This window comes from Haemaphysalis longicornis, unplaced genomic scaffold, assembly GCF_048455015.1.
Source record: "Haemaphysalis longicornis isolate Haplotype H1 unplaced genomic scaffold, Haemaphysalis longicornis Haplotype H1 scaffold_5, whole genome shotgun sequence".
In the NCBI taxonomy this organism is placed as follows: domain Eukaryota; kingdom Metazoa; phylum Arthropoda; class Arachnida; order Ixodida; family Ixodidae; genus Haemaphysalis; species Haemaphysalis longicornis.
The window spans coordinates 156,435,116-156,459,645 of record NW_027526385.1 but is presented as its reverse complement, the minus strand read 5'-3'; the positions used below and the strand labels follow the sequence as shown (position 1 = coordinate 156,459,645).

General features: G+C 47.2%; 1 protein-coding gene and 1 pseudogene across 1 annotated transcript; both read left to right on the top strand.

The window, feature by feature from the left end:
* Positions 1–1,585: 1,585 nt before the first annotated feature.
* On the top strand, positions 1,586–24,435 carry LOC144138780 (dermonecrotic toxin LspiSicTox-betaIE1ii-like). Its single transcript, XM_077671244.1, has 6 exons — positions 1,586–1,838; positions 11,513–11,750; positions 16,297–16,428; positions 18,222–18,347; positions 21,949–22,192; positions 23,397–24,435. The coding sequence occupies exons 1-6, from the start codon at positions 1,758–1,760 to the stop codon at positions 23,530–23,532; spliced, it is 957 nt and encodes a 318-aa protein (XP_077527370.1). The 5' UTR covers positions 1,586–1,757; the 3' UTR covers positions 23,533–24,435.
* LOC144140110 (U1 spliceosomal RNA) lies at positions 15,403–15,533 on the top strand (annotated as a pseudogene).
* Positions 24,436–24,530: the final 95 nt, after the last annotated feature.

Genomic DNA, 24,530 nt, shown 5'->3' with positions numbered 1-24,530 from the left:
CGCGCCGAAGGAGTGTCCTGTGTAAAGCTTTATCCTGTGGCCGGTGAGAGCGCGCGGGATGCAAGCGGCGGGGGATTGCATGGAGCTCGGGAAGCGAGGCGACAGGATGCGCCTGGTGACCTCCTTCCTTCGAGGATCGGGCAAAAAGGAATGTGACAATGGCTGCCAACGGCGTCCCAGAGAGGCAAACGCGAGCTCGCTGAGGCGCCCGGAGATGACTGTTGTCGCGGTGAGTCGAACCTCTCGATTCCCTTAAAGTGAACGGGCGAGGAGCTAGATCCTCGCCGTCAACCAGTTAGCCTGCATGCTGTTTGTATGTTTATTATTCAGTAATAAATGTCAATGAGCGAAAACACGTGTCGCCTCCTTTGTTCCTGGGTCCACGGCCCGCCGCGGCTGCCACGGTACAGCGCGCAGTCGCGGGGTGGAAGATAGCTTGGGCGAAACGAGAAGACAAAGACTGATTAGTGTGTCTAGTAGCCAGCTTTGGTATTGCATGGGAAAGTAACTAATCTACTTTTACTCCATCAATCCCAGAGCACCTAAGGATGCTCTGCAGATTATTAGCGCCGACATCTGAATTCGGGGTCTTTGGTATTACCGTCGAGAACAAGAGAAGAGGATGCTGACTTCATCCCTCTAGCATCCAACAAAGCTTCCACACGCACGCACGCACACACACACGGACGCGCGCACACACACGCACACACAGACACACGTACACACAAGCACACATACGCCCCTGCGCGCGCGCGCTCACACAAGCAGACGGGGGTAACGGTTAGTAATCCTTTTTTATCTTTGAAGCCCGTTGAATCACGCAACTGTCAAATAAAAATCATAGCTAGGTACATGGAATGAACATATATGTATAGCCTTCAGGTACACAGCGTTTATAGTTTGAAAGGAATAGTTATTCTAAATAACGTAGCTCGCAGTTAGGAAGCCTGTAAAGCAAATTTACGAGGCATTTCCTCCAGACATATTGGTAACGACCCACCAGCGACGAGTGGGGCGCCTGCCGCCTTCCTTCGTTCGGTCTGCGCTGTTCCCCTTCAAGCAGTGAAAGCGAAAGAACCATATGATGCCTGCGCGGAAATTGTGCGGGCTCATCTTGGGCCTCTCGTGGACCTCATATCTCGCTTCAGCTTCGACCTGAAACCCATCGGTTGAGGTTGGGTTCAAAACATTAAACGTCACCCGCATGTTGCTGCCTCGGACGCCACCTCAGCGTCATTTCAGATAGCGTGGTTGACGTCATCTGTTCGCCTGTTAAACACCCCGCCTCTTGAATTTGCTATCTGTGCAACAGAAACAAAATGACCGATTCTTATCGTGAGCGGCATTCTGTGTAGTCCGCGATAAAAGAAGATCATTCGCAGAAATAATCCGGCAGAATGTTAAAGATAAGCTTAAGCTGATTATCAGGCAAGAACAAACAGAGGTCACGCAGAAAGAGTTGCAAGACCCCGGCTACTGTTTCGCCTGTATAGTGGTATATACCTGTGCGATTGCAATCTATTGTGTACCCGTCTATATCTAAACCGGTTTCTTGTCTCTGCGAACGCAACAATTACTTCCCTAGCACCGATGAAGAGGTTAATATGCGATATAAATACCCATGATAGCTACCGCGCCTCGTCTATATAGCAGTGCTTACTTTCAAAGCCGACTGGAGGTGCTAGTTGGACATTTCGACACAAGTGGACGGCACGCATTTTCCGCTTGCACTCAGGTGTCGCGTAACTCTACATAAAATGGTTCTTTGCATTGGGGTAACGAACCCCATTCCCCTTATTGTGGCATGTCTGACACTCATGAGAATGGCAGCTCTAGGGGTGAGTGATTTTTTATTCATTCTACAATTTTTTTTCGGAAACCGTGACTTCACGGTGGATAGTTAGGGTTGACCGAAGTTACGAATCCGCCACTTAACCAGTAAACTTTGGCGTAGCAGAAAAGAAACTTGGTACGGCATGTTATGTGTACCAAAAATATTGGTACACTTCCATGATAACAACATAGCTGAAAGGGGAACTTAAGTGATTTTATCAAACTTTTGTTTGTGTTCGAATTGCATAGACAGGCTCAAATAAACATACTATCTTACCGTTTATCTGGACGCTAAAGCAGTATTTCATTTATAAAGCCCGAGAGAAAAAAAAAAGCGCAATGCGATGTTTGCGGTGGCCGCAACAACTATTCGCCCCGAGCGCGAACAGAGTCGGCCCCTGGCGGCGGCGGGACGAACCGCTCCTAGTGTGGATGGCGCTCTCGCGTCGTCTGCTTTTTCACGTTGCGTGCGGCGCAAGACGCGTGCTGCACACGACAAAACAACCAATATGTGTGCTCGTTTGGCAGTAAGCAATGACATAGTTACCTCTGCTTGCGCATTTCCTCTAGAAACGCAATAATCAGCGGCCGTTGTGGGTTAATGCGCTGGTTTAATTCCACAAAACATCTTCGCCGTGGTCACCGCTTGAGTGTGAACATTGCTTCCACACATTGCACTTTTCCTATTGTTGAGTGCAGTCGTCTGCCGTTTCGGGAACGTCGAAGGGTGCTTTTTTAGGATGGCGTGGTGATTATTTAAAGCATAAAAGTTAAGTACGCGAAACGGGTAAGAAGCGACAAGACCTGCGTACGCGTGCAAATTCCACACCCTTGTAAAACTGCGCTGTGTCCTTATAGAAAGAAGAAACAAACAAAAACATTTACACTGCACACGACCCCTGAGCTATCGCCCATACATTACCGGACACGTATTTTACACCAGCAAGCGCCTGTGTGATCGTGTCCTTCCCATATATTTCTAAAATAAATACCATTTTTGGACAGTCGTTGTTTATACTCAGGAGGAGGAATAAACATTTATTCAGCTGTGTTGAGTTGCTAATTTTACGTATTATTTAAAATACGTTTTTATGGATGCGCAAGAGTATTTAGGGGGGATTTTTCGGTAAAATTAAGCAGTTGTGAGTTTGCGTCTGTCATGTGGCATTTCGTGTGTCATTTTCATATATTTCAAATCCGACATGAATCACCTTGTCCAGAAACGTGTCTCACTCAGCATAACCAAATGCCTAATATGGTCACGTCTTAACCTCTTAAGGTGGACCTAAGTTTAAAGAAAGAGGAGAAAACGCGTAATATAATGCACGTTGTTGCCCACATGTGTGAGGGGCGTGTGTGCCTTCACTCGCTGATTTTGTTTTTAATTTTTTCCCACAATGCTTGCTTTCAATACAGTTTTGAAAAAGGCGAGCCACAATTCCTGGACAATCTCGGATCAAAGGGGGGTTAATTAATTTTGAAAATACGTGTTAAAGTACTGCTTTTTCACCGCTACAGAACACAACGCCTAGTGTAGTTTCGATTGTAAGTAATAGTGATAACCGTAGTTTGGGTTTTCGCGTTACACGCGTTCTCTTCTCTCTGCTCTTGCACCGTTGGCAGGACCTCCCCCCTCTTCACGAAAAAAAAGGAAATGCACAGAATTTCATTTTTTAACCAATCCTCAAGAAATAAAAGACAAAGGCGATATTCAGTTTACAAAACAAAGTAGTTACCGGGAACCCGTTGCGCTGATTCGCAACGAGAAATAAAAAGGAAATGTTTTACTACATCTGCAACAGCGCAACTTCATTTATTGCCATCTTTAGTGTTCGTAAGCGACCTTATACGCAAGAATGCAAACACATCTCAGTGTTGCAGGCACCTGTTAGATTTTAAAAGGAACGCAATAGGTCAACAGAGCAGCCGTAACAGAAAATTTGTGCTCACTGTGAGGTCCCAGAAGCTTGGTTTGCACACTGTAAACCTGCTTGTCACTTTGCTAAAACCTAGCTAAACATGAGATGTTGATTGTACTGCGTGCGTTGACAATTCAATTCGCAAGTTCACTTGCGACGAAAGCCGTAAATAAGTGATCCGAAACCGTTATTCATCAAACCTTCCTTCAGAGTCGCTAAAATTTTATTTAAAAGACCCGTTAGAGCGGCTACATTTATATCTCTGCGCTGATCAAAATTCAGTAATTTTATGTTGCCTTTTGAACACACAAAAAATATCGTAAGCTCTTAGAAAGAATTTCGGGGCAGTTAAGTAGTGTTACCATTTCAGGGCATCCCACAAATGCAAGAATGCGTCATGCTACCAGTGAAAGCGATTGAGATTGCCGTTGTAAACTGAATTTCAAAGATCGAGGCTTCCTGATTTGTTTCTATTTATGCTGTTATTGAAGGCTCAAAGCCATAGTCGGGAAAGATCGAGCTTGCTACGAGCCACAGCGTACAAGTTCATTGTCACAATTACGGCCATTCTGAGATTCCCGATGAGCCGTCGCTTTTTTTGGCGTAGTAATAAAAACTGACTGCCGCTTCCATGCTATACATTGAACGTTGAGGAACCGAACTACAGCATACCACTCTTGTTTGCACCTTTCGTGCGCTCATACTGCGAGAAAAAAGCACGAAGCGCGCCCACAGTGTGCATTCCTACGGGCCGCTCTGCGGAGCATCCACACTAGCAGCGCGACGGTGTCGCCACCTACATGTCGAGCTCGCGGCGAATAGCAATGACTCGGAATGACGCGAAACTTGTCTTGCGATGGGCATGGACAATGTCCAAAATTTTAAAGACCATGCATGCGTACTTGCATCTGCGTCAATTCCTTTCTTTCCGTAGAAAAACTTTTGTGCTACTGGCAACAGGCATATGCGTAGTAATGCAGTTCTCTGGGGTTCATCATTCCCCTGTTGTCCAAACCAGTTTCGGTTCCGATTCAAAACATGGTCATCGCTCCCGACGTCATCTTTGGCCGCGTATTGATCATACTTCGGGAACCGCAACGGCGCCCTATTCACATGGTGCTGGCTGCAAAATAGCTCGAATAAACCTCTTACCACCGTTTATAGCAAGAAAGTATAGTTTAATGCAGTGACGAGGGACCAGCCGAGGCGGATGAAGTCGGTAAACGCCCTTGGGAGCTTGCCTTCTCAACCGGGTCGTAAAAGCTTACGTTTTGACGCGAGGACAACGGTCGGCTTGATGGGGAAAAGGAGGTCTCTGACACGGGATCCGAAGATGCTCAGTTAGGTGACGCTAGCGTTATTTTCTACATCCGACTAAGCTACGAACATATTCATGACAGTAGCGAATAAAAGCTACATATGCCGAAGTTTACCCCGGCGTTTTACTGCTCTCCTTTATTTTACTGTGTACTCCTTATTTTACTTTTTTATGTAAAATACCTATAAGGAAGGGCGTCAGGCAAGGAGACACAATCTCTCCAATTTTATTCACAGCATGTTTACAAGAGTTATTCGGAACATTTGATTGGGAACAGATGGGAGTAAGCGTTAATGGAGAATACCTCAGTAACCTCACATTTTATGATGACGTTGCCTTGCTAAATAACTCGGGGGACGAATTGCAAAACGTGCTTTCCTCACTGGACAAACAGAGTAGAACCGTGGGCCTGAAAAGTAATATGCAGAAAACTAAAGTAATGATCAATAACCACGGGACAGCACAGCGGTTTGAGATAGGTGGCGAGGCAGTGGAAGTGGTAGGCGAATATATCTACTTAGGCCAATTAGTGAGCCCGTATCCCGACGATGAGGCAGTCATAATTAGAAAGATAAGAATGGGGTGACATCCATTCTGCAGGCATTCTCAGATAATGAATGCCAGCCTACCAATGTTTCTGAAGAAGAAAGTGTATGACAGCAGTATATTACCGGTACTAACCTACGGGGCAAAAACTTGGAGGCTCACCAAAAGGGTACAACTTATACTGGGGACGAATTAGCGAGCAATGGAACGGAAGATGATAGGTGTGAAAATAAGGGACAAGAAGAGAGCGGACCGGTAAGGGAACAAACATGTGTTAAGGGCACATTAGTAGAAATTAAGGAGATGAAATGGGCGCGGAAGGGCCTGTAATGGGAAGGCAAGGTAACCGTTGGGTAACAGGGTGGATCCCTAGAGAAGGCAAGCGTGGCAGGGTGGCGCCAGACGGTTAGATGGTTAGATGAGATCAAGATGTTTGCGGGGATTAATTGGTCGAAGTTAGCACAGGACCGGGACAATTGGAGATTAATGGGAGAGGCCTTTGCCCTGCAGTGGGCGAAGATAGGCAGATGATGATGATGATGATGATGATGATGATGACCCCGGCATGTCGTACATATCATGTACTTATTGTATTAGAGCACTCCTTGCTGAATGAATTAATTTATTGCAAAGAAAAAAGGAAAAGAAGGTCCACCCGCAGGCGTAATTTCTCACACCTAGGGGTGGACACCGGAACGCCTGCTTGTGTGGGGAGTGAGGGAAAGGAATGTCAGAAAGGTGGATAGAAGAGGCAAAGGAGAGATAGATTCCAATATGTTTTGTTTTTTTTTATTTGTGAATACCCTCGCTGTAATACATTAAAGAGGGGAGTGGGGTAGGAAATACAATAACAGGAAGGAGCAACCGAAAAAATGCAACAATATACACTGCACAATGGCTCAAAAACCCGTACATACAGCAAAAACAGCAAAAGGGGTCATCAAAGACACGTCGCTTTGCTGAAAATAAGGTTTCACAACGCTATTGTGAACTGCAGCATCAAATAACTCCGTTTGAACTATTGCAGCAATATCACGGGGTAGGTGGTTTCAGTATTTTTATGCTGACGGGATAAATGATTTTGAGAAAGTTGCTGTTTGGCATGAAATTAGGCCTGGTCTTCTTCGTGGGAGTGCTCAAGACGCGTAGATACATATGACACAGGGGTGACAAGAATGTCGTGAGGGCTATCCATGATAAAATATTGTATGAAAAGGCGCAGCCGAGCGATTTTACGTCTTGTGGCGAGAAATGGCAGTCCCAAGCTCAATTTCATCGTAGAAACAGCGGATGCTCGCTGGTAGTTAGAAAGAATGAAACGCGGGGAGTTATTTTGTATCATTTCTGGCTGATGAATGAGTACTTCTACATAAAGATCCCATGTCGATTAGGCGTATTCCACTTGGCTGCGTGCAATGGTTTTGTAAAACAAGTAGCTCGACAGATAAAGGAGAAGAGTGAAATTTTCGTTTGAGATACCCGAGCATGCGATTTTCTGTTAGTGATGAAATCAGCATGTTTTTTTCCAGGAAAGATCGGTTGTTACATGAAGGCCGAGGTAATTGTATGATTGGACGGATTCAAGAGCAATATCATCCTGGTTATACGAGGGCATGATTGTCGAAAGGAGCGAAACAAGCATGAACTTACATTTTTTAATGTTCAGCTTCATCTGCCCCGCGTGCTACACCTGGTGAAAATGGCATTTATGCCACTTTGAAAACCGTGACTGTACGTCGTCATTAGTTGTTATTTCTCGAAGAAAAAAAAACAGTTATCGGCAAATAAATCAAGAGAAGAGGAAACACAATTACGTACGTCGTTAATGTAAATAACAAAAAGTAAAGGTCCACGAACTGTACTTCGAGGAACGCCTGATATTACGGGGGAAGGGATGAGCTAACACCGTTAGCTGCGACACATTGTTGGCGATTAGTAAGGAAACGTTCAAGCCAGCTAAACGTTATAAAGTATACAATAAGTTATCTTATCAACTGCTTGTTGATAACCCCGCATAAACTATTCTTTTAGAGTGAAAGCATCTCTTGCTCTCGGCTCCGTCATCCGTCATCCGTCGTCCATCCATCCGCCGGCCCAGGAAGACACCGGCAATACTGCCGCTCCAGGAGCACTTTAAGGGGAAGCGTGCCCGTCTCCTGCCGGCCCAGGAAGACACTGGCAACACTGTCGCTCCAGCTTCTCATGGTCGGGGCTCTGTCCCTCCCTTGTTGTGGCGCCGTCCACACCCCCACTGCGCATGCTCGGCTCATCTCGGGCCGGCCCAGGAAGACACCGGCAACACTGTCGCTCCAGCTTCTCATGGTCGGGGCTCTGTCCCTCCCTTGTTGTGGCGCCGTCCACACCCCCACTGCGCATGCTCGGCTCATCTCGGGCCGGCCCAGGAAGACACCGGCAACACTGTCGCTCCAGCTTCTCATGGTCGGGGCTCTGTCCCTCCCTTGTTGTGGCGCCGTCCACACCCCCACTGCGCATGCTCGGCTCATCTCGGGCCGGCCCAGGAAGACACCGGTAACACTGTCGCTCTAGGAGCCATTACAGGGTAAGACAACACCGGGCGTTCAGCAAGTCGAGCATGCGCAGTGGGGGTGTGGACGGCGCAACAACGACAAGGGAGGGACATAGCCCCGTCACATCTAATAAAATTACACCCTCTTCCCGTAGGGGAACCCTGAGTAGTATGCGAAACAGCCATGGGCTCAACGACGAACTGAAAACTAATGGGCACTTGAATCGACCCCATGGCTGCTTTGCATACTACTTAGGGTTCCCCTACGGGAAGATGGTGTAATTTTTTTGCTCTTCATACGTCGTTCCCTGCGGCTCTCCAAGAACATTTTTTCCACACTCCAGGCTCCTCGAGCGTCATTTTTAAGGTTTCTTCTGTGGAACTCCCGGAGGTTATTTTTCAAGTATGTGGGCTTAGCAAGTCCTGTAGAATTTCTATATGGCGTGCGCCCAGTACCCAACCCGAGAGACTCCTCAGGAAATCTTCTACAGTAGCAAAAACGGCATAATGCAAAAAATTGCAATATGGGCCCCTTCCACCAGTGCCGCCACCGCTGGGCACCTTTGTAAGCACTCACACTGGGCTGTAAGCTTTAAACATCGCGACTGCTAGCGGAAGCGCATTTCCGCGGCGTTTGCGGTTGAGCGCTTTGTGACTGATAGGGCTAGAGTTCCTGTATATCGCGTAGCCCGATAGGGCTCCTCTCTCGTTTCTTGTAACATCTCAGCTGTTGTAGGTCAAGCCTTTTCGTCCGTCTGCTTTAGGTCGTACGTCAGGCAGTGGCAGGGAGCAAGAATATATGCAGGCGAAACGGTCCGTCGCGGCAAGCGCGGGCGAGCGACCAGATAATGTCACAATGAAAAAAAAATTAAAGCCGTTCCACTCAATGTGAAAGCTGCTGGAAGTGCAGAGCAGTGATTCGCCATAATGGGTGGTGGCGCCGTTATCCGCTCACTGCTGCCACCCCATGCAATTCAAATTTCCCACCATCGGAGTGCTCTGACGCCCCCTGTCTGAAATTGCGCCAGCAGGAGTTCTGTGCTCGTTGTGCTTGCTTTAATTTCGTATGCTGGAACTGTGTTGCGTCATTTCGAACGCGCCATTTTTTTTCCTGCGCGGCTGCTTCTTTCGCTTACTATCATAAAAACCAACCCAGTGAGCGTTCCTAACTAAATTAACGCGGGGGCTGCCGCTTATATTGCCTATTATATTGCTGCCGCTTATACTGCAGATTTTGCCTGCAATGTACCACCAGATTTCTTTGCGCTAAACAACGGGGAGATGTATGACAAGCGCCAGCGGTTCACGAGGTTCGAACGCTTATGACTATTTAAACCGCGTGGTTTCTGAAGCCTCAGCGTGACCTCCTGACGACGGTACAGAGGGCTCTGCTTGGGTCCGTTATCTCGCTGCGCGCCTGATTCCGGCAGTCGCATCGACCGTTAATGAGCTACGACGACAAGGCGATCCCATAAAGTGTTCTGCACTTAAAAGAAACGCGGGCTACAAAGTTTCGTGGCTATGACGGTAGCGGCACCTGAAGGACGAAATGATAGCGGCTACAATTCGTTCCGGGGCTGCGCAGTGAAATTCCCATAGTAGTGGTCGCGCCGTTTCTTCTCCCGCGACACATACCGCTAGCTTAACCTAGGCCCAGCGCTTGTGAGGTTATATGACCGCCCTCGGCAGCGCCGTTTTCCCTTCTATCTTGTCCCTAGACCGTGCGCAAGAATAGGAGCAGGTTCTGCAGGCCCACCGATAGAGGGCGCAGAGGTCTCGCAGGGTAGGGCTGCGGAAAAGAAACAGAAAGTATGCGGCACATAGTTTAGAATGCGAGGGATTCCATCCAAATCTAAACGAGGGAAATATTCGGCTTCCAGAAGCCCTAGGATTGAAGGGTAGCACAGAGGGAGTTAACTTCAAAGCTGTCGAAGCGACAAAGAGAAGATTCTGTAACAGAGAAGATTCTGTAACAGAAAAAATAAGTATTTTGTGCCTAATAAGTTCTTCTGTGCCTACCCTAAGAGCAGCTCGAGTATTAAATGAAGAGTGTAAAACATAGGATTATTAGTTTCTTTGGTAAGATGACACACCATAACCCCGCTACAAAGAGTTACCACTGACAATGATCATCATCAACATCGTAGGCATCCTCTCCCTCCAGGGGATGGAGAAGGGGTGGAGCCTGCAGCCGCCTACATTTAGCTGTCGAGTTCCTTGGCGCGAACCGTAGGATTTGCCGGGCGACGGCGCTGCCGTTCTCTGAAGAGCGCCCATTGACGTTCGAGCCGACACAAGAGGACCACAGCTCCACTTTTTATGCCGATTTCACACTGGGGTGAACTGGGCTTAATTTTTAGGTGCGGAGTACCTTAGGACCGCACAATGTCCGTCCGCGTCCGTGAGCATGGCATTTACAATCGCAAGAATCACACAGGCACCGGCAGGATTCGAGCCTGTCTGGTACGCCAGACAGAGTTAGTGTCAGTCGTCTTACCCACTGGGCTACGACCGTGAGTTAGTACCTGAGAGTCAAACGGCTTACTCCTGCGCCTGTAACGGTTCGGAGTAACTTAGGACCTCACAATGTCCGTCCGCGTCCATCCGTGCGCACACCACCATCAAGCGAAAATCAAGCGGAATTCGATATATGAGCCGTGAGTTGCAGTTTTCGTTTAGGGAATAATCAAGGTGAAACTCACGGCTCTAATCGAATTACGGTCAGGGTGCAAATCGGATGTCACTCAGGGTGCAACTTGCATGTCATTTCGAGTCCCCGTACTCCGCACCCTCGCCATCATCCACGGAGTGGAGATGCTGCCATTTTATTTTTTGCTCTTGCGCACCGTAAAAAACTGGTTATGGTCACCTCTGCTAGCAGATAGTACTTCTATGACCCGGGCACGTCAAAAACAGTTGTGTCTTGGTAGAGTGCGGTATATTTCTTACGAGCAGCAGCCAATCAGCAGAACGCCTGCAGAAAACGCAGCTCCAAACTGCCCGGAGTGACTGCGAGAAAATATGCGATAACGAGATCGTTTTTTTGCAGTAGACTCTAGAGTGGAAAGGCGGCCCTTGTAGCCTCGTCATTATCATCGTTTTACATTCTTATTGTCATTTCTCACGGTTAGAATAAAGACGCTCTACTTACAAAAACCCACTTATGTCTCAACACACATCTGTTCTGCATTTCCGACATAGCATTCACGCTCGCAGTGACCTCATCACCATATCGGTTTTCTTTGCCTTTGTCACGCTTCTGCCATGAAGCACACACATCATTGTGTCACGTACCTCTATTGAACGCAGTTACCTGCAGTGCGAAACTGAAGAAGATATGCAATAAAGTTATCTGCTTCTTCTCTGCAGACTGTGACAATGGAAAGGCGGCCCTTCTTCATCATCGGCCACATGGCGAATTCGCTGTACGATATCGACGTCTTCCTGGAAAGCGGTGCCAATGCCCTGGAAGCCGATATACAATTTAGCTTAGCCGGAACGCCCACATGGGTTTATCACGGCGTTCCTTGCGACTGCTTTCGTGTGTGCACAAGGTACGCGGCCATCCCGGAATACTTGGACTACTTGCGAAGCGTCACGAGCGTGGGTAAGCATCCTAGTCGTGCCGTGACGTCTTGATTGATTGATTGTGGGGTTTAACGCGCCGACGCAACGCAGGCGATGAGGCGCGCCGTAGTGAAGGGCTCCGGATTAATTTTGACCACCTGGGGATCTTTAACGTGCGCCGAAATCTTGTACACACGGGCGTTTTTGCTTTTCGCCTCCATCAGAAAAGCGGCCGCCGCGGCCGGGAATCGAACCCGCGACCTCGTGCTCAGCAGCGCAACGCCTTAGCCACTGAGCCACCGCGGCGGGTGGCCGTGACGTCTAGTTTCGAAGCAAAGCCGCAGATATGAGCAGTGTATAGCTAGTTTTTACGTAGTTGATACCGATATAGAGCGAGGAATTAAAAATAATAAACCCCCTATTCTAAGAGAAAGATGTTTAAAACCAGAAGCTTCCCTCCATGTAAACCAGGTCAAAGCCAAATTTCCGAATCCAGTCTCCCAAAGTCCGAAATCCAAACTGCCAATGTCAAAAGCCAAAGTTCACTTCAACCGGGTAGATTATGAGGGTTAACGCGCCGACGCTACACATGCGATGAGGCGCACCGTTGTGGAGGCCTCCGGATTAATTTTAACCACCTGCGCCGAAATCTCGAACACGTGGGCGTTTTCGCTTTTCGCCTCCATCAGAAAAGCGGAATTTCAACTAAAACGTAGTCCAAAGCCAACGTCCAAACCCACACCATCAAAGTCCAATTCCAAAGTGCGACACTGCTTAGAGAATGTATTTTATCATCGTCCTCATTGCTAACCGTGTGTACGGCCAAACTATATTTTGCGTATTACGAGATGTCCGTTATGTGGGCAAAGACATACCATTATTATGTTGTGTGGGGCCTGATTGATGCACCCGTTGTGAAACTCATTGTGTAAAGTTGAATTTTCTACAGTGCATTTAAAGTTGGCTTTTTACTGCAAAGCAGTATATGTCTAACTCCCCAGTTTTCATTCCGGTGAAGCCGATTTACATAGCGCCGCTGCTGGGCTCCACCGCCCACCCCTCTTTCACAACTTTTATTCCCCTCCTCACCCCCATGCCTCTATCGCAAGTTGCGCAGTCAGTTGACAAGTCATTGCGGAGAATCAACAGAAGCGCGCATGGGCGATAAACGACCAAAAGCCGCCGCCGCCGTTGGCACCTCAAATTCCACATCGCCGAGTAGCTCGAATCACGCCCGGTTGAAGAGCAACTTGGCCGCTTGGAACGCTTCAGCTCGCAAGGCTTTCCTAGCGACATTTTCATTGTTGTACATCACAGCTAATTGCGCCAATCACCGGTTGCCGGCTTATGTGTGCACAGGCCGAGGGCGGAAGGAGGGAGGCATGCTCAGACAGCTGGGCTTCATGACGCTACCGGTAACATACCCTTTGTGCTGGAGGGAGATTAAAACGTGGAAGTGTCATGGCTCAAAGCGCCGTGTCCGCTGTCGTCAGTAATGGAGTGGTTTGTGTCTGGGTTGGTGTGTAGACAGACAGCAATATGCCTACAATTTGAGGGGGAAATGGAGAGCGACATGTTTGTGTGCTAGAATAAAGCTCGATACCTTCCAGGTTTTAACTCGCTATGAGCCGGACGCATGTCGTTAGCTTGTAGGAGGAAGAGCAGGAATTGAAGAATGATCGTCCCGAACAGAGGCGCGAATAGGCACGGCAACTACGCAAAGCTGCTGCCGCCGCCGTTTCCCCGTCAGGTTCCTGCAGCTTGTCGAGTAACTGTGAATTCCTCCTGGATAAAGAGCAATTTGCCCGCTTGCAACGCCGACGTGATCCAATATTACTTGTTCAGCTTAAAGAGCTTTTAGAGCGACATTTTCGACGGTGTCTCACATCTAAGCACGCGTAGATATATGGTTGCCAGTTTATGCGTGCACGGGTTGGGAGTAAAGGCAGGGGCGGGGGCGTGCACGCGCAGTTATAGGTTTCATGCCCTTTCTGATGACATGTCTGTTGTGGTGGCGGGAAATTTCAACGCGGACGTCAAACTGCCCACTCTGACCTGTCCGCTGTCCTTAGTGGTCAAGCGTTATTAGGTTCATGTGTTACACAAACGATGCGGGAGGGAAACAGACAGCTCCACGTTTGTCTGCTAGAATAAAGCTCGGACCATTCTAAGTTTAAGTCGGGTAATTGGATGGAAAGCATGCTCAATCGTAAATTGCAAACAAAGTTTTTTTTTTTCGTGCACATCGTGGACTGCGTCCAATTTCGCAGGTATTTCTTCACAGAGTGGAAGGGCACTCATTTTTTGCAGTATGTTTTACTCGGACGTCAAACCCATCAGCAAAGAATAGAAAGCTTCGCTTTAAAATGTATCTTCAGGTTTGGGGGTAGTGGAGCAGGACACTCACTGCGGGGAGCCGTCAAGGACACCGCACAGAAAATAGAATTGACCCAGGAGAACAGGGGAAAAGTGGCAAAGCGAGTCTTGCGAGAGAAGAGATAAGGGACTTTGGAAGTTGAGGGTAGCAGGAGCGTTTCGAATTCAGTTATAAGCACCTCAAAATCTATGCTTTTCTAAAACATTTCTATCTTTCCTCCTTGCTTTCTTCTTGTGGAGGAGCATCGTCCTGTGCAAGTTAGTTCCGTTTCTGCTTCATTTATTTGAATCGCTCATTTCTTACTTGTCCTGACTTGCATTTGTTACGCCAATCATATAGTCATGATTAAGCGCTAAGGCAGCCCATTTATTTTATGTTTCAAAAAAGGAGCGTAATTTCACAACATGCGCCCAAAGGTTTCCTACAGTCAGTTATCCAGTGTACTTTCCAGCACTTTTTAAGGGCGAATCACCTTATGGGTTCGGGCTGTCCGTGTCTACTTTAATCGTCGTCTCATCTAGTCCCGGTACTAAAACACCAGGACACTCGTTTTCCAACGCTTCGCGCTAGAATGTAACGCTCACTAAAAGCAAAGTGTATAATGGATAAAGTCGGTTCAAAGTAAACAAACACAATTTAAAGATTTGTGAAACGCTCCCTGTCCGCTTCAGCAATCGTCAAGGAAAAGCAGAAGCTGTTTGTAGGTGGGTTATAATTTGTGTTACACTCAAGTGCCCACGGCTCTCGACGTTGGGCCTGATCGGGTCGAAGCAAAAATTGGCCGCGTATCTCCTCCTTTCGTTGCAAATGTCGTCAAAAGACGATAGTCTTTGTGCACATTTGACAATGAAATGCCCCTCTTTGCTTTCCCGCTCACTTCTCATGCGGTTTCTATTCCGTCTCGCTCATCCCAAGGTAAACACACTTTGCTGTTGCGGCGTGATTTCTCATATGCCGCCAGAAGGTGGTGCCGGCAACATAACAGCAGGCGGCGGTTTTCTGCAGTAGATGTAGAATATCATTTGTTATCGAAAAACCAAGCATCCAGGAATTTTTTAATAAAGGAACACTGCAAATATCCCTTGTGTACTAATTTTCTGTCTGATATTTGCGTAATTTCTTGTTCTTGTTCAACAAAGTTGACAAGTACGAACATATAAACCGGCTTGGACGTTTACATTTGGCAGTGAGTATGTAAGACTATTGCGCAGTAAGCAGGTTACTTTGGCCGGGTGGCTGAATCGAGTTACAGACAGACGGACTGTAAATTTCTGGGTTTAAGTAGCCCAAGAAAGGCTATCGTCTTTAAAAAGGCATACTTACCTGGTGCCGGGGCCTAGTTGATCACCGAGGACGAACCCCCAGTGCGAGGCGCGGGCATTGCACTGCGCTCGCGTTGACCCCTGCCACTACCCGAAACAGGGGAAGGTAGGGCATGCAAATTGCTTAAATTCAGTTCGATCCAAAAGAGGGCCCCACCGCCTCAGCAAGCGCTCGATTGTTCCTCCCACTGGCGCTTCTCCGGCGCCCAATTAACGTGCACCATGCGGCAAGAGAGAGAGACTGAATATACTTTGAATACACTTATGCACTGCACGCTTCGCCTCTCCCCAGGTTTAACATTAGTGGAGATGGCCTGTTTTTTTTAATACTACAAGCATAAATGTTTGTCGTCTATGACTGTATGACTCATTGCGCAATTCAGCTCAGTTATGTACTTCGATGACCTCCAAACTTGGCCGCGTTGTGAGAACATTATGCCTGGGTAGATCACGAACGAGCAAAAGAAACCCCCGCCTATTCGCTGTTTCTTCAACGGATGTAATTTGTGTTCTCCATGCAATGATTTGTCAAAACTTGCAAAAACTGTCGTACTTCCTTTAACCCGGTATTGCCCTTGTCCTTTTTCTCGACCCCATTTGATCTACCTGTTCCACGCGTGTACCCGCCATAAGTTGTTTCATCGGAATGCAATGATACACATCGTATAATCCATGAAAACCATGAAGATAAGGACACACAAACACTCTTGGCTTCCAGCCGTGAAAATTATGTTTTCAGTGCTGTGATTACTTGCATGCTATTTCGCGATTAAATTAATTTATCCTAGTCCTCAAACATGCAAACTTGTGCGTGTGTGTGTGTGAAGTGGCCTTTCACCCTTGTTCTTTGTCTTTTCCTGGTTTTCCTTATTTTTTTTTTGTTACAGATGGCGGCAAGTTTAAAGGAAACGTGACATTTCTTTTTTTGGACCTAAAGACGTCGAGCATAAATTCAGACTTTAAGTACCGGGCCGGCGACGCCATTGCCACCTATGTCATTAAGCATCTCTGGCGAAATGGTGAATATACACTTTTTTTGAGTTGTTGAAAAACAAAAAACGTCACCCCCAGGAAAGAATTTATTTATGCCTGCTTATGTTACAAAGTGACCCAAATGTAATGACAAACGTTGGTACGGTCCCTCATCATGTAATACTAGTTGGCATCCTCGCTTCACAATATCAAAATTTTCGGAACTCGCCTTGCGTCTTCAGGACAAGGGTGTGGAGTTCCCACTAGCCTTCGCTTTTCCCTACCGCGAGCGTTGCGCTCCCTTTTTAAGCTCTACCTTAGAAGATACGAAGCTCTGCTGTTTTGAAAGCGCACGTCGTTATTTTTAATTTGTTGTGAATGCTCACTAACGGCGCTGGGCATTTTCGGGTGATTTGGGAACGGAGAGAATACAAACTAACTGCGTACAGAGATTAGCATTAATGCCAACAGTTGTAAAAATAACCGTTTTTGAAGATGCAAAAAAGAAGTGGGAACAAAGCTATGAATCAAAAAAATTACGCCCATCTTCCCGCGAGGGAACCCTGGTGTAATGCGACGCATCGGGGGGGGGGGGGGGGGGGCTCAATTGGTGTTTCCGTTGGGTTGATTCTCTAAATCGCGTGAAACGTGTTGTGAACGCGTATGATGCATTTCCATCACATGCAGGTGTTCCTATACGCGGGACGATGGGCGTAATTGTTGTGTCACACCACTCACTGAAGGGACCATCGCTTCCATCACGTCTTCATCGGAAGAATCAAGTCAAGCACGAAGTAGTCAAAGCAGGGTCACGTCAGTGCGAGAGCAAGCGCTTGACTGAACCGCCGCGGCGCGATACCTGCTTTATATTCACAGCGATCGAAGGAGGGGAGACAACGGAGGAGAGTCGCGCATGCGCGCACTTGCGCGCACCGGAGCAGTTGTTAACGCAGCGAAGCGCGCGCTAAACAAGCGCTCCAGCTGTGGTATGCTAATGAGCCGGAGTGAGAGTGTGAGCACACAGCTGTGGGAGAGTGAGCACACAGCTGTGGGAGAGAAGAACGGAGGAGGGATGCGGACGGACGCCGTGACGACGACGCAGGAGGGACAAGCCCGAGAGCAAGAGATGCGTCGCATCTAAAAAAATGATCTGCGCATAGCTTGGGAAGAATACGCACACGTTGACACAGGCAAGGCTATGCATGGGCACTGTGCTGATGGGAGACACGTGCGGACAACAGAGGCACCAGTGAAGTGCAAGCATTCCACAGCAGGCATATTCAAATTCTTTTTCAAAGAGAGCACAAAAGAAACTGTGTCATTACAAAAAATGATGATGGGATCAAACAATTACTTAATAAACCTAGCATCATAGCGCTGGTGACAGCCTTTGTGTTCTGTCTACGTGAAAGCAGGCATGCGGAGTGATATGCCTGCTTGACGCCCGCAAGGTAACTTCAGCTCTCACGATAAGATCAGCTGAGTTTAACATTAATTAGGCTAAGGCTACAAACCCTATGCTTTCCTTAGTGTGCTAGACTTCTTGTGGCGTTCTGACCATGTATGTAAATCACACCACCACGTTTGTAATTGATTACCAGGTATGACGTTATCACCATGTATATAAATTTGTGTACAAGTTTTGGGACAACATACATGCGATTTTATGCAAACAAAAATCCCCTGCTTGTCCTGTGCCATATGTTTTAATTTTCGGCAAGTTATTTTTCCTAGGATCGACAACCTCCTTGTGGTTGCTTTTTATGGGCAAGGATAAAATCCCGGCCATATAAATTCTGGCTGACCATCCTGATAACGTTTTAAAACCTCAATCCTATAGTGTCGCCCTCGAAAGCACTGAATGTGCTTTTTTACGTCGAAAGCTTGGACGACGGGAAAGTTTTCAAGGGAATCTTAGACACCATCTCGGCACTGCCTGAGCAAGAACTTTGGAGGAACCGCGTTGGTAAGTGTTCTGGGATAAAAACTGCATGAATTGCTTGTTCACAAAAAAGCAGCATTAACTAGGTACAGTTGAAATGCGCCAATCAACTGGGGCACTTGTAGTATGGCCGAAAAAACGGCGATATTGCACACACAGCAGGAAAGGTGGTACAGGAGTTAAGCCGCCCGTTTTAGTGCCACGTCTTCGCCTCCTGATATTTTCTAGATACAGTGGAACCACACTGATACGTCCCACGGACTTACGACGACCCGCTTCTTACGACGGATCACCGTGGTCCCGGAAAACTCCCCATAGAAACAATGCATTAAAAACCCCGATAATATGACGCTTGGGTGCGCCGATCCGCTTCATACTACGGAACTTGGCGCGGCTAAACCGGCGTTTTTCCCATTTTTTACACCGCTTCGCCGCCTCGTCCCGACCATAATTCTTATCTCCCGTTTGACGCTGCTTGACGTGCAAAGGTCCGCAGGCGGGCCTGGCCACTTGCTGAACAGACGCAAGCAAGCAGGCGTGTACTCGTGAGCGGAAGTTAACCTGCGACGGCCCCACGCAGCAGCAGTAAGCCAACGCTTCAACCACGAGAAGTCCAAGTTCAGGTGGCACGTGGACGTTGAATTTGAAGCTCCCGTTGAACCACCGACGAACGCGGCAACACACACGACGCAGCCCCACGGCGATGACAGTACAGCCGCTTTCCCCGCATGCTCCATCGAAGTTTCGTCCTTTCACGGCGCTCTCTCTGTGCCAATATCTCTGCTCTCCGCTTGTCAGTGTCTTTCAAAGCCGCGTTGTTACTCATCCTTTCTTTGCTAGAATGCAGAAGCCCTTCTACGTTTTCTCAGCAAAACGAATTTTCAGGAAAGACTGTAGTGCCCAAAAAGGGACTGGAGAGTGCGACTTCCCACTCCTTTTCCTTTCTCTTCTCCCGCCCTCGCTGTTATCCCCTGAACCTCATTCATTCCCCAGTGCAGGGTAGCAAACCGGGCTCTACACCTGGTTAACCACCCAGCCTTTCCGTCCTTCCTTTCTCTCTCTCTCTCTCTCTCTCTCTCTCTCTCTCAATTCACGCGCGTCCGCCTTAAGGGTGGATCATCAAAGCATTCTGACGCTCTAGTTGGTCTGATATGATGGAAATACAATTGCGCAACAAGGACGTCCCGTCCTTGTAGCGCAATTTTATTTCCATCAGTATGGGTGGAGACATATAGGCACCGCCATTTTGGGTCACTCGCTGGCCGCCGCAGCAAGTCACTGTAGCAAGACCACGCTATAATTTTCGCCGCTACACGGTTTACTCGCGAAGTTTGCATCATCTTATCGTTTTTGCATTCCTGGGTATTGTGGCAAACGAAAACAGCTATGTGTTGAGCACTTTGACCCAATAGCGACGGCACGGGACCGTTTAAGGGGTGTCTACACCATGTACGACAACGCCGTTTTTTCCCATCGCCGCCTTGTACTATCGTTCGCTTCGCTTGGGCTTGGCAGTTTTACATTCGCCTTTTCCTGTTTTAATTTGCTCTAAAAGGTCGGTCTTATCTTGCGCGATCACTCCCTGTGTACGAGCGTACACAGGGAGTGCATATAGAAAATAGAATGAGTGAAATTCTACCGGTAACGCACGGAATACCGCAGGGATCCGTTTTGGGGCCAATTTTATTCGCATTATACGTCAACGATCTACCTAACTCCATAGATGAAGGGCAAACCATAATTTACGCTGACGACACTGCGGTCCTACTACCTGGGTCGGATATTCACAAATTAGAACAAACCGCCAATAGACCACTTCTAAACATTGAACAATGGTTTTCCAACAACAGATTAACGCTTAATGTAAGCAAAACTAACTACGTCGTGTTTTCGTTATCAGCTAAACGAATCAATAAAATGATAACACTTAACATAGGCGGAGAAGAAATTACGAAAGTACAAACTTGTAAATATCTTGGCGTCACCCTAGATGCGTCACTGCACTATAAGGAACACATAAAAATAGTTTGCAGCAACTTGAGCCGTGCTTGTTTCGCCCTCTATCAGGCACGCTATCATTTTCCTTTATCAACGTTAAAAGCCATTTATTTCGGTACTTTTCACTGCCACTTGACCTACTGCGTCGAAACATGGGGCAATACTTGTCACTCGTATCTTGAACCGGTTGTCATATTGCAAAAACGTGCGCTACGAATAATGACGTTTTCCACATGCACGGCTCATTCGGCACCACTCTTCAAACAGCTTGAAATAATGCCTTTTTTACTTGCACGCGATTTCAAAATAGCTTGTGTTACCCGGAACATTATATCAAACAATAACCCCCTACCGTCATCAATATTTCTAACACCAGTCAGAAATACTAGGACTCAATATCATCACAATTTCAACATTCCCCCGATACATAACTGTTATGGGAAACGTACTCTGCAATATGTCGGAACTAAAATATGGAATATCATACCACTTCATGTCAAACAAAGTCAGAATTTTTCCAGTACACTCAAAAAGTACGTGCAATATAAGGAGCTTACATCGCTTATTTAATCGCCGAAACTTTACTTTATAATCAGCTGTGTACGCAAGAAATCATTTATTTTTCATAACGTGTTTTCAATTATATGTTTTCTGGTATAATTCGTGTGTTTAGTATCTGATGAACTCTGTACGCGCGTATTGTTTAATTTTGTTTACGAGATATTTTCTTTGTGTCCTGCTATAAACCGTATATTTTGCATATGCTATAGTCTGCTTGTTTTTTTGTATTCTTTTGAATCTACATGTAGTGTAACTGAGTGCTTGCAATGTTATAAATGTATTAACTGCATGGGCCTGGCACTAGCATTACTGCTAAGGGCCCAAATGATCTCTTCAGTCCTCTGTAAACCCATGTTTGAAGAAATAAAAAATGAAATGAATGGAAAAAAAAAAAAGGCTCGGGGCTGGCGGGATATAAATAGCGCCGTACGGCCCTGGTGTCGCGTAGCGCGCGGCGCTTGGCTGGCGGGCTAGCCGGACGCCATGGAGGGAAGGGGGGCACAACATGGGCGTTGCTTTTTTAAAACTTGGAATTTCAGCTAAAGGTTTGCAAATTGCACACGAACGCGCTAAATATAGTAGTTTAGATAAGTTCTTAGCTCACCTGTCGCGTGAGACCGTCTACTAGGCCGGCATTTACCCGAACCCCAGTCGTATGACACCCGGTTCATACGACGCTTTCTCGCGCTCCTTTGAAAGTTGTATTATCGCGGTTCCACTGTATTTAGAAATCAAATGCGATGTATTGGAAGCGTTGAAATGCTTGGAAATACGTCGACGCTATGTGCTTGGTTATCTTAAGGTTTGTTTGCCAAAAAGCACAACTGTTTGGGATGATTTACTAGGTGAATTTACTAGCAAAGTTCAGTTTTGCCCCTTATGTGCTGCACCAATGCACTTTCCCCTCAGCTTCAACAAAGCATGGGTACTCTCCCTTATCCCGGGCTCTGAATAGAAATGTTTCGCGACTCTATTGCAGCGGAATACAGCTAAACGGATGATAAAATACGTATGTTCATGCTGCAGAGTTTAACTGCTAAGCACAGCGTTCAATTCCCTTCCACAGGCTTTGACTTTGGGGGAACGAATTCACTCGAAGAGGTGGGCCAAGCTTTCGCGGCTGTCAACATCACTGGCCACCGATGGGTGGGAAGCGGAAACTCCAACTGCTTCCCGTACAAGAAAGGCGTATACGCTCGACTGGAGAACACTGTGGCCTGCCGCGATGGACTGAAATCTGGGTGTGAGTTCATTGACAAGGGCTACGCATGGACGCTCGATTACGAGTCCAGCATCGCAAGAGAGATCAAGTAAGCAGTTTTCCGTCGAAAAGGGTGATTTCCGGATGGGGATTTCAATTTCTGATTTCATTTGATTTATTGTAGGGTTTAACGCGCCGACGCAACACAGACGATGAGGCGCACCGTAGTGGAGGGCTGGGTTGCCGAAGAGTTAGCTATCGCCTTAGCCCTCATACGTACGAAGTACCCAATCATTATCACGGATTCCCAAGCTGCCTGCAGATGCTTCTTAGCCGGGAGGGTGGCCCCTTCAACCTTGAAGATACTTTCGTCACATCAACACCGTTCACAACCAGGAACTCTACCTCATATTAGAATACAGTGTGGGCGCAATCCCAAACTTCGACCTCTCCGATCCCCTCTTCCCGCCCCTGAGCTGTGGGAGAACCTTGTGACCAGCAGCAACCTGGATGCACAGCAACTCCTGGCATTCAGAGCGAAGGCTCTCTGCTCACCTCATGGATTCCCGGACTAGGGAACCGCTCCCATTTCAGAAAGCTCAAATAAACGTCTCTCTCTCTCTCTCTCTCTCTCTCTCTCTCTCTCTCTCTCTCTCTCTCTCTCTCTCTCTCTCTCTCTCGCCGGAATAATTTTGACCGCCTGGGGATCTTTAACGTGCGCCGAAATCTCGTACACACGAGCGTTTTTGCTTTTCGCCTCCATCAGAAAACCAGCCGCCGCGGCCAGGAATCGAACCCGCGACCTCATGCTCAGCAGCGCAACGCCTTAGCCACTGAGCCACCGCGGCTGGTGGGATTTCGATTTCGCGTTCCTAGCAGGAATTGTCGACTGCTGCCATTTCCAATCTGCTGATTTAGTTTCGAATTAGTTTCGAAATTCGGCATCTTCGTTATCTGTTTAGCTTTTGTGCAGTAGTATTTGCAGAGGAGTTTTGCACGAATGATGTCTATGAACATTAGACACTTTTGGTGGGCGACCAGCAATGTGTCTTCCTTGATATTTGGTAATAATCCACAATGGCAGAACATGCAGTGCATACACGTGCATAAAATAGAGCCGAAAACGCAAGAAATTTAATATTTACGATAACAGACTGGTGCAAGTAAGTTTACAGTTCACACAAATTTAGATGTAGCGAATAACAGCGGAGACAGTGCCGCAAGCGTTCTCGTTGTTTGCTTCGCTCCGTGTGGCTTGAGCATAATGATGGCATTTTAAAATCCGTGCTTTTAAGTGATGTTTTATTTTGCAGGCTCGGACTCGACGGGGTTATCACCAACTATCCCAGGAACGCCCTTGCTGCCTTGAAACAAGAAGACGTGGCTCGAATAGCCCGATCCGCAGGACCCAAAGACAGTCCTTGGACTCGGATCAAGACTACTACTTGATTGTTTGGCAGGCGTCATCTTAATGAGCACACAGAAACCCAAAAACAAAGAATTAAAAATAAGAAACGAAAGATCAGTGCGGAGGACGACACTTTTAAAAGTCGCAGAAAAAAAACGGATATTAAGCACGAGAAAGCACGAAGCGGTTTGCATTCAAGTGATGCCAGCATTTACTTCAAGCGAGTGAAAGCGTTTAGATTGCCAGTGAAGGCTTATTCACACGAACAGTTAACCCCAAACTTCCCAGCCATTTGTTTTAAACTACAATTTTACAAATCTCTGCACCCACTCTAAATACAGAACTACACATGTTCATGCCAAAACAGCGAAAGACAACGAAGTGACGAGCGATGCAAATAACTTCCCACGAAGTTTTCGCGCGGTCTTAATAGCGTAGAAATTTATCAAAACCCACCGTCCGCACAGGAGTTGCTCCTTCTCTTATGGTTTCAGAATACAACAAGCAACTACGCTATCACACCACATGGTTAAAGTTCGTATCCGCGTCCCTCCTTGCTCACGCTTTCGAAAATCGGAAGGGTCACGTTCAGGTGGATAACCCATTGTAGAGTTGTACATAAATCGCACAATCACAATAAAAATGTATTCAGTGAACTCAATAACACGCTTACAATGCATATAAACAAAACAGCGCAATAAAAACATCAGAAATAAAGGGTTGCAAAAAAGCCTTTTGTAGACGGCCTTCACCTTCGTTTGGCCAGCAAAATGAAACTACTAAAGGAAATTACAAAGAAAAAGCGGTGGCGCGTAAATTGCACCGAACGCCGGGTGTCAGCCTGTTACGCCTGGTGACGCGTCAGGTGAAAACGGTGCAATTGTTGTACATGTTCATGCGTGTTCCGCGTCGGCAGTTAAAGGCTTTGGCGAAGGGCGCGAAGTTTTCCCCGGCTTAATTTGTTACAGTCACCGTAGAAAGGATTTGCGGTGCCCGGCCGTGTGCACATCAGCAAGCACAGGGTAAGGAAGAACACCTG

What these genes read in the sequence shown, in the direction of transcription:
- LOC144138780 (XM_077671244.1), top strand. Translation starts at nt 1,758, where the DNA reads ATGGTTCTTTGCATTGGGGTAACGAACCCCATTCCCCTTATTGTGGCA. An exon ending in ACTTTGGAGGAACCGCGTTG is followed by an intron (nt 18,348 to 21,948) that starts GTAAGTGTTCTG and finishes TCCCTTCCACAG; the next exon opens with GCTTTGACTTTGGGGGAACG. An exon ending in AGCATCGCAAGAGAGATCAA is followed by an intron (nt 22,193 to 23,396) that starts GTAAGCAGTTTT and finishes TTTATTTTGCAG; the next exon opens with GCTCGGACTCGACGGGGTTA.